Raw genomic sequence first — 17,345 nt, 5'->3', positions numbered from 1 at the left:
ATAAGTATCTTGGATGATGAGAAAGAATCTTAAGTTCCTATGGGGACCATAGGCAGGTCATGGTGACATGGCATCCAGATGACTAATGGGAATCCACTTCCCAGAGCGCAGTGTATTGTAAGCTGGAAAGGCAGATACTCTGAAGATGTCTACTACAGAGTTCTTCTTATCTTGAATTTTTGTTGTAGAAAAGACTACCAACTTAAGACTAAGTTTGATTTTATACCTAAGACTTTTCAGAGGAGAAAATAACTATAAATCGAGAATATTCCTAAGGCAGTTGTAAGTACATTTAAGGTATACAATTAACTGTTTCTTGACTGACTGGGTGGTTGCTATGTTCTCACAGTGGTCTTCAGTGTAGAGAATCATGTCCTAAAGGACATCTGTATTTCTGCTAGCTTGCTTGATTTGATTTGACATCAATCAGCCAGGTTGATTTTTTTTTTCTTTAATGGTCATTATTAGTAACAAGAAACCTGTTTAAGTTGCTGTTAGCAACTTGCTGCAATGTGTATTAACTTTTCTCTGTTTGTCTTTCCAGGGAGGAGCTTTATCTTTATACACTGCTCTTACCACACAGCAGAAACTGGCTGGTGTCACTGCACTAAGTTGCTGGCTTCCACTACGGACTTCATTTCCACAGGTAGCCAGACTGGTACTTGCAACATTAGATTACTGAACTAAAAGATCACAGATAATGTTGACGACAGGTTCATTTTTTTTAAGTTAATAAACTATATATTTTTAAAGATTTATTAATATATTCATGAGAGACAAAGAGAGAGAGAGAGAGGCAGAGACACAGACACAGGGAGAAGAAGCAGGCTCCATGCAGGGAGCCTGACGCAGAACTTGATCCCAGGTCTCCAGGATCACGCCCTGGGCTGAAGGTGGCGCTAAACCACTGAGCCACTCAGGCTGCCCAATAAACTATATTTTTATTTTTATTTTTATTTATTTATTTATTTATTTATTTATTTATTTATTTATTTATTTATGATAGTCATACAGAGAGAGAGAGAGGCAGAGGCACAGGCAGAGGGAGAAGCAGGCTCCATGCACCGGGAGCCTGACGTGGGATTCGATCCCGGGTCTCCAGGATCGCGCCCTGGGCCAAAGGCAGGCGCCAAACCGCTGCGCCACCCAGGGATCCCCTAAACTATATTTTTAAAGAATTTCTAGGTTCACAGCAAAATTGAGCAGAAAGCACAGAAAGTTCCCATTTGTGCACAGGCTATGGATACCCCGTAGCAGTGTGGTACATTTGTTATAATCAGCACTGACACGTAATCATCACCCAAAGCCCGTAGTTCACATCAGTCATCCTTTTTTTTTCTTTTTAAAGATTACTTATTTATTTATGTATGAGAGACACAGAGAAAGAGAGGCAGAGACATAGGCAGAGGAAGAAGCAGGCTCCATGCAGAGAGCCTGATGTGGGACTCGATCCCAGGTCTCCAGGATCACACCATGGGCCGAAGACAGCACTAAACTGCTGAGCATCCCGGGCTGCCCTCAGTCATCCTTTTTTAAAAAGAATTTTCTTGGACTTTCATGATGTACTACTAGGCTTTATCTGTTTACTACACTATCTTTATTGTGGATTCCCTAGAATGGAGTAAGAAATAAGTCCTTTTGTCATAAATCTTATATTTGAAGTGTTTAATATGTATATTTAAAATGTACATATTTAAAAATGCATCAAACATTTTTTATATATAGAAATAATATGTTTGAATATTTAGTATTTTTACTGCCCTATAACAAAATTTTACCATAGAATAGAATTTCTAAGTACTCAATAGTGTAAAGCAATCTATAATACGCATGAGAGAAGTGGACATGTATTTTCAAATTCATCTTTAAATATAGGATTTTTTTCTCATCACTCTGTAGTAATTCTTTGGTGTCTTACACATACTAAGTTCTGTTTATTAACCATCTTATTTAAATCAATTAAATAAGAACTGAGAATATCATGATTTAGCTAAAATATACCTCTCATCTCAAGACACTTGTGAACATATAAAGAATAAGATACAGTCTGCTTCAAGGAACCAATTCATTGGGAAAACAATAATACAAGACAGGGTAATCATATGCCCTATAAAAGTTAAAATATTTAGAGTTGTAGGGAGTATAGGGATAGAAGGAATTTGATTTTTGTGGCCGAATAGAACCTATGGTATAAGTAATAGCATATTGTATGTACATATCTATTTATAGTTGTAAATGCCTGGCGTGATACTCTATAATTGGGTAAATAATACTACTTTTCTTTTCTTTTTGCAGGGTCCTATCAGTGGTGTTAACAGAGATATTTCTATTCTTCAGTGCCATGGAGATTGCGATTTTTTAGTTCCCCTAACATTTGCTTCTCTTACTGCCGAAAAGCTAAAAACATTAGTAAATCCAGCCAATGTAACCTTCAAAACCTATGAAGGCATGATGCACGGTTCATGTCAACAGGTAATTGTTTGGAACCAGTGATTACAGAGACATATTTGCACCTTTTCCATGTAATATATTTAAGATAAGTAACATTTAATTGCTTTGGTGTTTAGAGGAGTTAATTATAATTCACATTGAATCATAGGTTGCAGGACTTAGATCAGAGTTTATCCAATTTAATTCAACGAATATTCACTGTTCCTATTACATGCAACTTTTGAACATAATTCATAGACAAAAGCAGTCCTTTTTATTAAAATTTAAGCTAAATAAAATAGGGGAGAAGAATATGTGTCCAAATAATTATGTAGAAAACAGAATGTGACGTGTTATATTAGAAGTTTTTAGGGGCACCTGGGTGGCCCAGTCAGTTAAGCATCTGCCTTCAGCTTGGATCAATGATCCCAGGGTCCTGAAATGGAGCCCTCTGTCAGGCTCTATGCTTGGCAGGGAGTCTGTTTCTCCCTCTGCTTCTGTGTGTTCACTTGCTCTCTCTCTTAAATAAATAAATATTAAAAAAGAGAATAAGTGGGTAGCCTTGGTGGCTCAGCGGTTTAGTGCAGCCTTTGGCCCAGGGTGGGATCCTGGAGACCCCGGATCAGGTCCCTCGTCGGGCTCCCTGCATGGAGCCTGCTTCTCCCTCTGCCTGGGTCTCTGCCTCTCTCTCTGTCTTTCTCTCTCTCTCTCTCATGAATAAATAAAATCTTAAAAAAATAAAAGGGAATAAGTGTTTAAAGTTCTTTAAAACACTGAGAAGAGTAAGATTAATTCTATCTTGGGAGTACTGAGATCATGAAGAAAAAGCTAGATTTGGAAGAATGGGTAGGATTTAGATAGCAAGTATATAGAGAAGGGACCGTAGGATAGGAAATATGAAAAGCTGGCTGTCCTAGAGTAGGATGCCATTCATAAGGTAGGTACAAGGAACAGTTTTAGGGTAAAAGGAAGGAGATGATACTGAGTTTAGTGAACATACTGGGATTGATGTACCCCCATGCAAAGTGGGAATTTGGAAATACTTGTTTGAAGCTCAAGCCTGTAATAGAGATTTAGACTAATTGCCAATATTGTTAATCACTGAGGAGTTACCATGGGAGAATATCATGAGAAAGAAGCTGAGGGATACACTTTGGGAGGAATTAGGAGGAGTTAGACATTGAATGAGAGTGCAAGAGGAGAGAATTTCAGAATCGTGGGCCACCTGGCTGGGTCAGTCAGAAGACCATGCGACTCTTGATCTTGGAGATGTGAGTTTGAGTCTCTACACATCAGGTGTAGAGATTACACACATACATACACAAACTTCTAAAAAAATTGGTTAGGTTATTTTAGGAAAAAGAATTTCAGGGTGGGAGGGAACAGTGTCACTTAATAAGAGCGAAGGAGGCCTACATTGGTTTGGTGGCTTGAAAAGGCCTATAATAAAAATTTTCTCATTGCCAGCATTGAGGTAGTCCAGCTTAAAACTGTTTGCAACCACTCTGCCTGGCTGACTCATTTGCTTTAGGGATGGAGAAAAGAGGTAGTAATATGATTTATCCAGAAAGATAAGGAGACCTGGGATTCTAGGCTGTTATTGAGAACATAGTTGAAACTGTATTGAATCCAGAAAGCAGGAGGGCTGGCACTCTGAGTATTCAATTCAGCAGGGACTGAGGGTCTTGAGCATTGGTTTTCAAAATATGCTTTCCATCACAAATATCCTGGAGATTAGTAAACATTCAAATACCAGAACTCCAAACTCCACAATTCTGATTCAGCACGTTGGGTGTTAGCAGGTAGACTCAGGCATCTGTAATTGTATGGATGTGGGGTTTTTTTCTTTTCTTTTTTTTCAAGATTTTGTTAGAACACAGGCGGGGGAAAGGGCAGAGGGAGAGGGAGAAGCAGACTCCCACTGAGCAGGGAGCCCAATTTGGGGCTCAATCCCAGGACCCTGAGATCATGACCCGAGTTGAAGGCAGACACTTAACCAATTGGGCCACCCAGGCACCCTCATGGATGTGTTTTTAAATTAAAGCTCCATAGGGACACCTGGCTGGCTCAGTTGGTAGAACATGTGGCTTTTTAAGATTCTGTTTACCTAATCTCTATACTCAATTTGGGGCTGGAATTTAAAACACCAAGATCAAGATGTGCATACTATTTGCACACTCCAGGCATGCAACTCAATTTCAGGGCTGTGTGGTCAAGCCCCATGTTGGATGTAGAGCTTACCTAAAAAGAAAAAAAAGCTGATGATTCTTTGTGCAATCATATTGGAGAACATTGGACTAAACAATTAGGAGCAGAAAGTGAAAAGAGGTAAAATGGTGTAGGTGTCATCACCAGGAAAGTTCTAGGACTTGAGAGTGTTGTAAAATAGAGCATTTCTGTGCTGTGGCTTTATTTTCTGACTGATTAAATTATAAGGGTGAAGGTTCTTTGTCTTGCTAATTTGTGGGTCTGTGAGGTTAAGCCTTGAAATACTAGAGGCCATAGTAAGAAATTGAGGGGAATGAGAAAACTGAGCCATATGCAGGAGTCTCTAGAAATGTTTCTTTTGTAATACTTGATATATTTTTCATATCTTTCCAGGCCTATCATAGGTACTTGCTGTCTTTCAAATGGTTGGTTGTATGTAAATCCTTGAAAGGCACAAAATGTTTTATGCTATGGATTTAGCCTTTCGTTCTAATGAGGAAAGGTTAAAAGCTAGGTTTTTCCAACCATACTTAGTTGGCCATAATTGTATCCTTAGTGCTACTTCTCTGGATACTTCTAAGCCCCCTTTTCCCCACCCAACCCCTGCATTTTATTTTGTTCAAGTATACTAAAATGCGCAGACCATTTTCATGGGACTGCATAATAGTTGGGAGCTATCATTTGAATGTACAATAGTAATTCTAATCATAGGAAATGTTCTGAAATTCCTGTTGGAGCGTCATTTCTCTGTTAAAACTTTTCATTTAATTGAAGTAGTAAAAATGTGGTTTCATCATACCTAAGCACACCATCGATTTAGTTGGTATTTTAGTGGGGATTTAATTTCTGATTTTGTAACTGCTTATTAAATCACTTTATTCCAAACAGGAAATGATGGATATCAAGCATTTCATTGATAGACTTTTACCTCCAGTTGATTGATGTCACTAAGAGGCCTTGTGTAGAAGTGCACACCAGCATCGTTACAGTAGCGTATAAACCTTCTCCTGTGCCCAATCTTGAAACTTTTAATGTTTGCAGTGTTAAAATGTTTTGCAAATACCCACCGATGACACAGACTACATAGTATCTCCTTGTGGGAAATATGGTCTTTTAAGTTTCTATACATGTATTTGTATAATATGATTCAGAATATACTAGTATTAAAATAAGTGAAGCATCTAAGCTTCTTTTTCCCAAATGTAATTCAGCAAAATAATAAAATATTATAACCAGATTTTTTATTACATCATTTGAAAATTATTAGTATGCTTAATGAAAATTTGTTAGGTATCAATGAACAGTAAGATATAAATGATTTATGCATGCTGTGACTTAGTCTTTGGACTTACTCCAAAATTACTTAGTCACCATGCATTATCTGTATTTTTATATATGTATTCGTTATATACTTAATGATTGTAATACATAATAAGGATGAGATGTTAACTACATTTTCCCCAATAATAGGGATAATGCTTCTAAGATCAGTAAAGAGTAATATTCCTCTCTTCAGTTAATGGCCCTTTTATTTTGGGGACCAGGCTTTACTTTCCCTGATCATTTCTGTTTAATATTTTTTTCCTCTCTAGAAATGTGTTTTTTTTTTAAATCTTTCATAACAGACCAGATATTGCCTCCTTGCCATAGACATCTGCTGCCAATACATGCTGTAATTTGATATTCTGAATCACAGATTTGATGGTATTTAAAGTGTAGTTACACTTATATAAAGAAACCTTTAAACTTCCTACACTACTTACTTCTTAAACTGCACCTTAGTCCAAAGTTAGACCTATATAGTTATTAGGATCTTCAATTTAGATAATGGGAATAATTCTGTGATTATTTTTTCTGTAATTAACTGAAAGAATAAGTAGGTCATATTCTAGTATGTTCTGGAATATTTAAGACAGATCTTAAAAACTAATTTATAAGATGATTGGCTCTAAAATGATTGTCTTCGTAGCATAGTTTTAGTTTACTTGTACATGTGTTTGAAACCAACTACCGTAGAAAATGAACAGTCCATTAGAAAAATTTGCTTTATTTTTATCTGCCAACAGACTTACTTGAAAACTTCACTTTAGTCAGATGGGTTTATTTTAATTTTTGTGCAAACATAAAAGTAGCAATTACTTGATTTTAGGTAGTTGAATTTTTCAGATTATTGGTAAAAATTACTGGAAAACAAATTTATGGGTGATGGAGATTAATCACAACTCAATACATATGATGTGGACTGTATAGAATGTTAATAATGAAGCCATATGTTTATGTCTGTATTTAAATTTTTTAAACAATCATTTACTAAGTCATTTTGCTTTACCTTAAAGAATATAAATTGTTATTTTAGTTATACAAATCAGCAAAATCTAATTTATGGCAGGAAATACTCCGTTGAAATGTTGTGCTGTAATATGTGAAAATGTAAATCTTTTTCATGATTTCTACCAATGTGGAATAAAATTTTAATTCTGACTTTTCTGTGATTGCTTTTTCAAGTACTATTTTTAATATTTGGGTTTGTCTTCAAATGACCGACTATACTGAAAAAGGGAAAATGGCAGTGCAATCATAAGAACATGCATTCAGGAGAGAGTTTTTGATGATGTTATGGTTGTCCTGGAATGGAACAAGGATGAGAAAAGCTTCTCTTGTTACTCAATTTTAATGAGCTAAAAAAATATTCTTAAATTTGGTTCTCAGTGTTTCTGACCTGTTGGAGAAGTTTTGTTTAGTGTTTCCAAGTCGCCTCCTTTTGTGCAGTATTCGTGGGATCTTTAGTGTCATGAGTCAGTATCCAAATAGTTTCTTCTTTTTACTGTTGATGTCTAGCATTTCCCAATAAGGGAATCCTTTCTTTTCCCTCTCTTAAGCAGTCTTTCATTTTCTGCTTCTGAGTACTTAAAACTGAGTACTTAAAACTGAGTACCAGCTCGTCTTTTTGTGAGGTAGCTTGTTCTATTTTTGGGTCGTCCTAATGGTAAGGGAGTTTTGTACCAAAATATTGTCTGCAACTTTTAGCCTTCACAGCAGCACCTTATTTCATATGATAATCTTTTATTTCATTATCCTTTTCAACTACTGTGTTCACAGATGTGTTCAGTGTGGCATTGTTAATCTCTATTGACAGCAGCAGTGTCTTATGTATATATAAATAATTGGAAAATTTGTCTAGTATTGCAATCAGTGTTACTGCTATTTTTAGAAGTAGATATATGATGGGCGCCTGGCTGGCTTAGTAGCATGTGAGTGTTTATCTCAAGGCCATGAGTTCCAGCCCCATGTTGGGTATAGGATTTAATTAAAAAAAAAAAAAAAAAAGTAGATACATATTTCCACTCCTCTAACAACATACCATTTCTTTTTGTAAAAATTACTAAAAGAGTGAAAATGTAATTTAAGTAGTTGAGATGTTCTAGGCACTATACTAAGCATTTTATATCCTTTATTAATATAACAATCCTTACATCAACTTTATCTTCTTTTAAGATTTTATTTATTCATGAGAGACACAGACTGAGAGAGAGGCAGAAACACGGGCAAAGGGAGAAGCAGGCTTCCCTCAGGGAGACCCAATGCGATCCTGGACCCCAGGATCACGACCTGAGCCAAAGGCAGGCACCCAACCACTGAGCCACCTAGGTGTCCCCAGATGAAATAATTTTATTATGTAGAAAATTCTAAAGAGTTAAAAAAAAAAAATCAGAGCTAATAAACTCAGCCAATTTGGAGGATACAAAATCAATATATAAAAATATGTTTGTAAATTCTAGCAATGAAAAATTTGAAAAGGAAATTAAGAAAATTCCATTTTAAATAGCATTCAAAAGAATAAAATTTAGGAAAAAATTTAAGGTAAAGGATTTGTACACTAAAAATATTGTGAAAAGACCTAATTTAGGAAAGACATTCCACTCTTTTAAAGATTTATTTTTATTTTTAAGTAAACTCTACAATGTGGGGCCTGCATTCACAACCCCAAGATCAAAAGTTGCATGCTCCACCAACTGAGACAACCAGTGCCCCAAGACATTCCATTTTTATGAATTGGAAGACAATCTTACTAAAATGGCAATGGCAATCTTCATGATCTTGATTTGCCAATGATTTTCTAGATATGACAGTAAAATTACAAGCAACAAAAGAAAACATAAGTTGGACTTCAATAAAATTGAATAAGTTTAGATATCAAAGATCACTATCAATAGAAACTACAGAATGGGAAATAAGATCTGCAAATCGTACCTAATGAATTTAGTGTCCGGAAAATATTTAAAAATCCTCAAAAACAAAAGAACCTCATTAAAATTCGGGCAAAGAACTTGAATAGACATTTCTCCAGATACACAAATGGCCAATAAGCACATTAAAATATGCTTAGCACAGTTATTCATTAGGGGAGTGCAAATTAAAATCCACTTCATGGGGCACCTGGGTGGCTCCGTTGGTTGAGTGGCAGATTCTTGGCTTCTGCTCAGGTCTGATCTCAGGGTTGTGAGATGAGCCCCTCATTGGGTTCTGTGCTTATCGTGGAATCTGAGATTCTGTCTTTCTCCTTCCCCTCTGCTCTTCCCTTTGCTCTTGTGCGTGTGCATGCGTGCTCTCCCTCTCTCTCAAATAAATATATAAAATGTTTTTTAAAAATCCACTTTACACCCATGAGAAGGATGGTTAGAATAAAAAATATGCATAAAAACAGGGGCACCTGGGTGGCTCAGTTGGTTAAGCATCTTCCTTCAGCTCTTGTTCGTCTTGGTCTCAGGGTCCTGGGATGGAGTCCCCCTGCCTCTTTGGGCTCCCTGCTCAGTGGGGGGGTCTGCTTCTCTCTACCCGCCTCCCCATCATCCCTGCTCAGCCTCTCTCTCAAATGGATAAAGTCTTTTAAAAAATACGTATAACAAGTAAAAATATGTAAAAACAACTGTGGATATGGAGAATTGGAACCGTAAGTACGTTTGTGGTGGGAATGTAAAATGGGCAGCTGCTATGTGAAAACAGGCCAATTTCTCAAAATTAAATAATTCCCCTAAGACCTAGCAACTCACTCCCAGTTACATACTGAAAAGAATGTACAGGTGTTTACAGAAAACCTTGTATTGTGTAATATTCATAGCAGCACTATTCACAAGAGTGAAAATGTGGAACAGTGAAAGGTAACCTGTTGAAACCATGCGCATATATATCAATTAATGAATACAAAATGTGATATAGCCATATAACACGATATCATTCAGCCATAAAATGGAATGAAATAGTGATACATGCTACATCATAGATAATTCTTGAAAACACTATGCTAAGTGAAAGAAGCCTGTTACAAAAGGTCACATATTGTATGATCCCACTTATATGAAAGGATCAGAATAGGTCCATAGAGCTAGAAAGCAGATTAGTGATTGCCAAGAGTTGGGGGATGGGGAATTAGGAGTGACTGCCTGAAGGGCACAGGGTTCCTTTTTGAGGTGATGAAATGTATAGAAATCTTTTTGGAAGTAAAGGTGATGGTTGCTTAACATTGTGATTGTACTAAACGGTATTGAATTGCACATTTTAAATTAGTTAAAATGGTAAATTTTAGAAGTTACTTGTATATTGGGGCCCATAAAATGGGGACCGCTCCTGTGCCTTGGTTTAAGTCACATATCTAAGCCTGCACTTAAGGGAAACCCTGTCAGGGAAATCTAACATAAACCCATCGCAATCCTCTAACTCAGCTTAAGCTAGCCTACTTTAGCCTAGAAAATAGGACCTGCTGTGTTTATAAGGAATTCCCCTACCTCCTAGCCAATCATGCCCTGTTTCCCCTTTTTAAATTTTTCTTTATTTATGATAGTCACAGAGAGAGAGAGAGAGAGAGAGAGGCAGAGACATAGGCAGAGGGAGAAGCAGGCTCCATGCACCGGGAGCCCAATGTGGGATTCGATCCCGGGTCTCCAGAATCACGCCCTGGGCCAAAGGCAGGCGCCAAACCGCTGCGCCACCCAGGGATCCCTGTTTCCCCTTTGTCTTGTCAATGTTCTATAATCTCTTGCCCCAAATCCCTTGTGATTGGTGCTCCCACTGCTTGTGAGGCACTGTACTCTCCCAATCCATGCATTGTTTTCCCGAGGATAAAGGATATCAAACTCGTTTTAAATTGTTTTAGTCATTTGATGACATTATGTGTATTTTACCACAGTAAAAAACAAACAGGCACCTGGGTGGCTCAGTGGGTTAAGTGACTGACTCATATTAGCTTGGGTTATGATCTCAGGGTCCTGAGATGGAGCCTCCCATTGAACTCCATGGAGCTGCTTAAGATTCTCTCTCTTCGGGATCCCTGGGTGGCGCAGCGGTTTGGCGCCTGCCTTTGGCCCAGGGCGCGATCCTGGAGACCCGGGATCGAGTCCCACGTCGGGCTCCCGGTGCATGGAGCCTGCTTCTCCCTCTGCCTGTGTCTCTGCCTCTCTCTCTCTCTCTCTCTCTCTCTCTCTCTGTGACTATCATAAATAAATAAAAATGAAAAGAAAAAAAAAAGATTCTCTCTCTTGGGATCCCTGGGTGGCGCAGCGGTTTGGCGCCTGCCTTTGGCCCAGGGCGCGATCCTGGAGACCCGGAATCGAGTCCCACATCGGGCTCCCGGTGGAGCCTGCTTCTCCCTCTGCCTGTATCTCTCTCTCTCTCTCTCTCTCTCTCTCATAAATAAATAAAAATTACAAAAAAAAAGATTCTCTCTCTTCCTGCTCCTCCCCTGCTGGTGCACCCTCTCTGAAACAAACCAAGCTGATTCTCTGGGGGGGGGGGGGGGGGGGACAAAAAGTGACAATTGTTAAGAGTAAGTGTACAAATTCATAATCATAAATGGAGATTTTTACACACATTAATAGAATGCAGCAAAATATAAGTATTTGAACAATAAAGTCAATTCTTAGGTAATGAGCCTGTATGGAACCTTCTACCTGCTATTCTACAAATGCTTTTCTTTTTCTTTTCTTTTTTTTTCTTTCTTTTCAAGATGTGAGAGTGCGGGGGTGCGAGATGGACAGAGGGAGAGCGAGAACCCCGAGCCAACTCCCCACCCAGCCCAGTCAGTAAGGGGCTCCCGCCCAGGCCCCTGACATCATGACCCCACCCACAGTCGGAAGCTCAGCTGACTCGGCCACCCAGGTGCCCCTGGAATACAAGTTCTTTATCAGGACACTAGTATATTTATAAAAACTGACCATTCAAACCTCAACAGACACCTAAGAACCAGTTCCTTCCCAGTCATACAGTCTCACTGCAAGTTAATTTGGGAGTCAATGATAAAAATTTTAAAAGGAGATAAAATACAGGAAATCATGAGAAAGGGAAAAGGACAACATTCCTCTTCCCCCAAAATAACTGAGCTAGAAGTAGGAAAACTGTGTCATTCTAGTATGGGAAAAAACAGGGGAATTTTGATTCGTGATAACTACACGTGGTTGGGGATCTGTCTGCAAACAGCAGGAGTTGGTGGGCAAAGCTGTAGTCGGGCGACGACGGACTGAAGGAGCCTGCACCCTCATGCTAGAGGGTATTAATAATAGGGTATTTCCATTTCCTACGTTGGCTTTGTGTTGTTGGTCACAAGCCTCAAAGAGGCCAACTTCCTCAGTCATCTTCAGAAGCAGATGAGACGCCTTATTTCCTGGTCGCGAACGTTTCTGTCAAGTGTCAACTATATTCAAATACCGCGTGGGACACTCTGGCTCCAGGCCGCGGCTGGGTCTCGGTCCCCGCGGAGCTCACACACGGCAGGCAGGGGACGCCCCGCGATCACAGCCTCCGCGCAGCCCACTACTTGGGGGGCTGGTTTTCAGGGTACCGCCTCCCGCGGACTCAGGCTCCAGCTCCGAGGCCTTACTCGCCGCCGACGTCTGAGTCTCCGCCCTCCGGGGCGCGGAGCTCCGCCGGCCTCCGCCGAGTCGCCGCTCGCCCGCGCGGGGGCGGGGCCCGAGGCCCCAGCGCGGCAAACCCCGGCCCCGCCTCCCGCCGACGTCCCCGGCCGACCCGCGGGAGGCCCCGCCGCGCGCTTTGCGCGTCATCTCCTTGGCCGCGCTTCGGTCGACGCCCGTCTGGCCGGCGGCTGGGCGCGCGGTTTGCCGGCGATCCGCTGTCGACTGGCAGTGCCTGCACAGTGAGCGCGGAGCTCGATTGGAGCTGCCTGCGGGGGCGGAGTCGCCGCCGCCGCCACCGCCGCCGCCGCCGCCGCCGCTGCCGCCGCCGCCGCCGCCGCGGGCTTGGTTGGCGTGGAAGGGCCTAGGCCCGGGCCTGCTGTGGTGGGCTCGCCCAGCGCCTGGGGTCGCGGCCTGCAGTGCCCTCAGCTCCGGCTTCGCCCACTTCCCGACCCGGACGGGCTGGGCGCGGGGAAGACCTGCGGGAGCCATGGAGGACGAGGTGGTCCGTATTGCCAAGAAGATGGACAAGATGGTGCAGAAGAAGAACGCGGTGAGCGCGGCAGGCGACGCGGGCCGGCAGGGAGGCCAGGCGGCCTCGGGCCGGGCCACCGGCGGCTCCCGGGCCCCCCCGCCGGCCCTGCCCGCGCCGAACGCCGGCGTGGGCCGTGCGGGCGCCGGGGAGGGCGTTGGTGCCCCGGGTCGCGGTGCCCCGGGTGTCGTGGGCGCAGCGTGGCCACCCGGCTCGGGGCGTTCCCACTTGGAACTTGCGGGGTCGGTCTACTTGCCGGTGACCCCGCTGCTTTAGCTTGACCGTTGGAGGCTGTAGAAAGCTCTTCACGGTTGAAAGAATTCACCCTCTTTTCCGTGATCGCCGGCTAACCACTAGAAATCACACCACTTAGGGGTTTGTGGTATGTTTCAGACATCACGCTGGTAAGTTGAATTTTATGGGTCTTATTTTTTTGAAGAGTGCTAAAAACATTCATTTATCTCCGACGCCGCCGCAGGTCTGCTCGGTGAGTAAGGAGGTAGGGTAGGCTGGTGTCCTCGGCAAGTTGCTAAACGTTTTTTAAAAGGTGGGTATTGTCAGGTGGTCGTATGCAGAGAGCACGCTAGGATGTGCTGAGGGATGCCTTGGGCCGGGTGTCGCTGCTGGTGCTCCGAGCGGCTCACAGGCAGTGCCAGTGGTATTAGCTTGTTATTGATACCGTGCTTATGTGGACATGTACTCTTTGTGGTTCCTATGAAATCTTCCAGTTTCTGCATTTTTGTCCACCAGTGTTACTACTTTCAGCTTTCTGGTTCAGTCATCTGTTTTCGGCTGCAACTCCATGATTGTCTTCACCTGAATTTGTTCCACGCTGCTCAGTACATTTTCAGTATCAGTGTATCTGAAATAACTTCTTCCTACCTACCAAATAAGTTCCACCTCAGGCTAATGTGAAGGAGAGAATCGCTGCTCTGATTTCTACAGCACTTTATTATTATTACTGCATTTTTTAAGATTTTATTTATTCGTGAGAGACACAGAGAGGCAGAGACATAGGCAGAGGGAGAAGCAGGCTCCCTGTGAGGGGCGGGACTGGGGACTCCAGGATGAGGACCTGAGCCAAAGTCAGACGCTCAACTACTGAGCCACCCAGGCGTCCCTGTACAGCACTTTACAGTCAAAAAGCATCAAAAGATTCTTTTGAGACTCACAACAAAGCTATTATGGTGTACCCATTTTGCAGAACAAGAAATTGAGCCAGAGAGGTGTAAGTAGCTCACCTACTGAAATTAGGTACTGTACAGTTTGGATTAAGCCAGGACCCAATGTTTTAAATTAATTAGTTAGAGGCAGAGACACAGGCAGAGGGAGAAGCGGGCTCCTTGCAGGGAGCCTGATGCGGGACTCCATCCCAGGACCCCGGGATCATGACCTGAGCCACCCAGGCAGGCATCCCTGGACCCAGTTTTTTTTACTGGGCAGCATGCCAGAGTTTAACAGAGCAAAAAATAGTGTTAAACACTGAATTCTTAAGACTTCATCCGTAGTCTGTTCCTCTTTTTTTTTAACAGGTGCGTTTGCCTAGCATGTAATTTCATACTGTTAGTCTGTATTTGCAATTTTAGTCTTTTAAAGCATTTCCTGTTTGTTTTCTGTTCCAGACATTACCTTTGCCGTTTATTTTTCTCATTGATAACAGCCCTTTCGTTCCCCACTACAAGTGATGAAATCTGGTTATTTGATAGGCTAAAGATTTCTGTTATTTTGCTTAAATTGGAAAGTTTTTTTCTTTACCTGGAGATCCCTAGATTCCCACAATAGAAGCTCTGAGGGAAAAAGGCCTTTTGTTGGGTGATTTTTTCTCTAATTCAGGCTATAATGTATAATCTGTTAATCATGTAATATATTAGCTGTTTGTTTCTTTTCCTTGTAATAGGTGTTTCTTAAAAACGAGTCATTCTGTAGTGGATAAGTATGGAGAAGACCAGTTTGTATTTATTTTCAGTTCTCAAGGTATAAGGGAGTAATGAGTCTGGGGGAAAATGAGGATAAACTCATTTATCACAGATACTTCTCAAATCTCATTTTACTGATAGTTCTCAAATCTCATTTTTCTGATAGTTCAAAACTTGACCAATATGGAAACTTGCCCCTCCCCCCCCCCAAAAAAAGATAAAAATGACTGGCTCTTTTGTTTTTTCCTTCTCCCTTTTTCTGTATATCTTACAGAAATTCAAATTGGCAAATGAAATAAAGGGAAGTGGTCTGAATGGCTCTCCCTCTTTGCTCTCCAAAGCGCATCAACCCACAAATAGCTTTTTAAGAGATCAGTAGTTTAACAGAAGTTGTTTTGGGGGTTGTAGGATTATGATAGACTTACTTCTCTCTCTTTTTGTGTGTGTATGTGAGTGTATGGTTTCCAGATTTTCTCTGAGCTTTTTAAAATATTTTTACACTATGAAGAAGTAAAGTTTGCCTGAAAAATAGTAGTTGTCCTCTTGAGTTGGCAAGTTTAAGTGCTATTATTGGATACTTTGTGTTAATAAAGTGTAGATGTCACATTTAAGTAATAATAAAAACAGCTACCGTTTATTGAACTATTACTCTGAGCCAGGCATTGGGCTAAGTACTTATTCCTAGGGCAGTTTTGCACAATAAGTAATATCCCCATTATGAAAATAAGGAAACTATTTGGAAAGTTAAGCGAATTGTCCTAAGCCAAATAGCTAGAGAGAGGCTCGATGAAGATGTGAATCTAAATCTATTTTACTCAAAGCCAGTACTACTCTCTCAAGCTGCAGTATCTCTCTAGAAGACTCTTTTTTGAACCTTGCATGGGTATAATTAGGTGAATAGAAGACCGGAAAGTAAGGATATTTGCTGTTCTAGAGGAGTCAGGTTTCTCTAAATATCCAGTCAATATCCTTGACCCCAGTACTATCCAGAATGTTGTCCCATGTGTATACTTGATCTTAAACAGTATTAGCCACTTTTAAGTGCACACTCTGAGGGCTTAATGAACCACATAAGTTAGATCCAAATTTTCAGGTATTAGCTGTTTTTTTTTAATGTCATTTTAACTTTTTTTTTTTTTTAAGATTTTATTTATTTATTCATGAGAGACACAGAGGCAGAGACACAGGCAGAAGAAGCAGGCTTCTCACAGGGAGCCCAACATGGGACTTGATCCCAGGTCTCCAGGATTAAACCCTGGGCTGAAGGCGGTGCTAAACCACTGTGCTACCCTGGCTGCCCCATTTTAACTTTTTTTTAATGTCATTTTGACTTGATGTCAATAAGCAAGTCTGACTCCTAATGTGGATTGAAATCTTGCCTCTTCTGAACTTTAGCAGTGTGCTCTTAGGCAAATTCCTTAACATCTATAAAATGTTTTGTTGTTTTTTGGTTTCTTTGGTGGTAAATTGAGATAATTTAATAAAGATTAGATGAATTAAAAATCTTGGCAGTCCTTAAGAATATGGCAAAGGTTAAAAAACCTTTTGTATTATTTTTGTAAAGGATTTATGACATGACTCTAGGAGAAGGAGTGAGGTAACTTAGAATTTTCAAATTCATAGATTTTGTGAGTGGTGTTGAGCTTTGTTTATTATTATTGTTATTATTTTAAGATTTTACTTATTTATTCATGAGAGAGAGAGAGAGAGAGAGAGAGAGAGCGCACGCCAGAGATACAGGCAGGGAGCCTGACGTAGGACTCGATCCCAGGACTCCAGGATCACGCCCTGGGCTGAAGGTGGCACTAAACCGCTGAGCCACCTGGGCTGCCCTGATACCTGGATTGTAGGAAAAACACTTTGGTTTTCATATCAGGGTTAGATTGATTAGTATAAATTGAAATTTAGAATGACTACACAATTTTTTATGACCACCTTATTGAATTGCATAATACAGTTCTCTTTTTAAAAATATACAATTCAGTGGTTTTTAGTATATTCACAGATTTGTGCAGCTATCACCATGCTAGCTAATTTAAGAGCAATTTTTTTAAAGCTTTTAAGCATGCCCCCCTTCCCCCCATGAGTGGAGTGGGGAGGAGCAGAGGGAGAAGCAGCCCCCTTACCTAGCAGGGAGCTGGATGTGATTCAGGCTCAATCCCAGGACCCTGAGATCATGACCTGAGCTGAAGGCAGATGCTCAACTGACTGAGCCACCCAAGCACCCCAAAAGCACTTTCATCACTCCAAAAAAGAAACCTGTACTCATTAAGTAGTCACCACCATATATCTACACCCTCCTCAACTGCTGATCTTTTTCTGTCTCTGTTTGGATTTGCTATTTTGGATATTTCAATA

The 17,345-nt window shown here is 40.9% G+C and overlaps 2 protein-coding genes across 7 annotated transcripts in view; both read left to right on the top strand.

Annotated features, from left to right (window-relative positions):
- LYPLA1 (lysophospholipase 1) overlaps window positions 1-11,803 on the top strand; it is a 41,218-nt gene extending 29,415 nt beyond the window's left edge. For 2 of the 4 annotated variants that reach the window (XM_038579318.1, XM_038579319.1), the window contains 3 exons: window positions 545-646; window positions 2,296-2,472; window positions 5,527-7,119. In XM_038579318.1, the coding sequence (XP_038435246.1) occupies window positions 545-646; window positions 2,296-2,472; window positions 5,527-5,580 (333 nt within the window). In that variant the 3' untranslated portion in view covers window positions 5,581-7,119. Of the gene's footprint in view, window positions 1-544; window positions 647-2,295; window positions 2,473-5,526; window positions 7,120-11,638 lie in introns of those variants that run through there. The other 2 variants (XM_038579317.1, XM_038579316.1) reach the window with 2 other exon arrangements.
- A 1,034-nt stretch (window positions 11,804-12,837) lies between these two features.
- TCEA1 (transcription elongation factor A1) overlaps window positions 12,838-17,345 on the top strand; it is a 38,385-nt gene continuing 33,877 nt past the window's right edge. For 2 of the 3 annotated variants that reach the window (XM_038579308.1, XM_038579307.1), the window contains exon 1: window positions 12,846-13,092. In XM_038579308.1, the coding sequence (XP_038435236.1) occupies window positions 13,030-13,092 (63 nt within the window). In that variant the 5' untranslated portion in view covers window positions 12,846-13,029. Of the gene's footprint in view, window positions 13,476-17,345 lie in introns of all 3 variants that reach the window. The other variant, XM_038579309.1, reaches the window with a different exon arrangement.

Source organism: Canis lupus, chromosome 29 (genome assembly GCF_011100685.1).
Source record: "Canis lupus familiaris isolate Mischka breed German Shepherd chromosome 29, alternate assembly UU_Cfam_GSD_1.0, whole genome shotgun sequence".
NCBI lineage: Eukaryota > Metazoa > Chordata > Mammalia > Carnivora > Canidae > Canis > Canis lupus.
The sequence above is the reverse complement of the archived record's forward strand: the minus strand, read 5'-3'. Positions and strand labels throughout refer to the sequence as shown.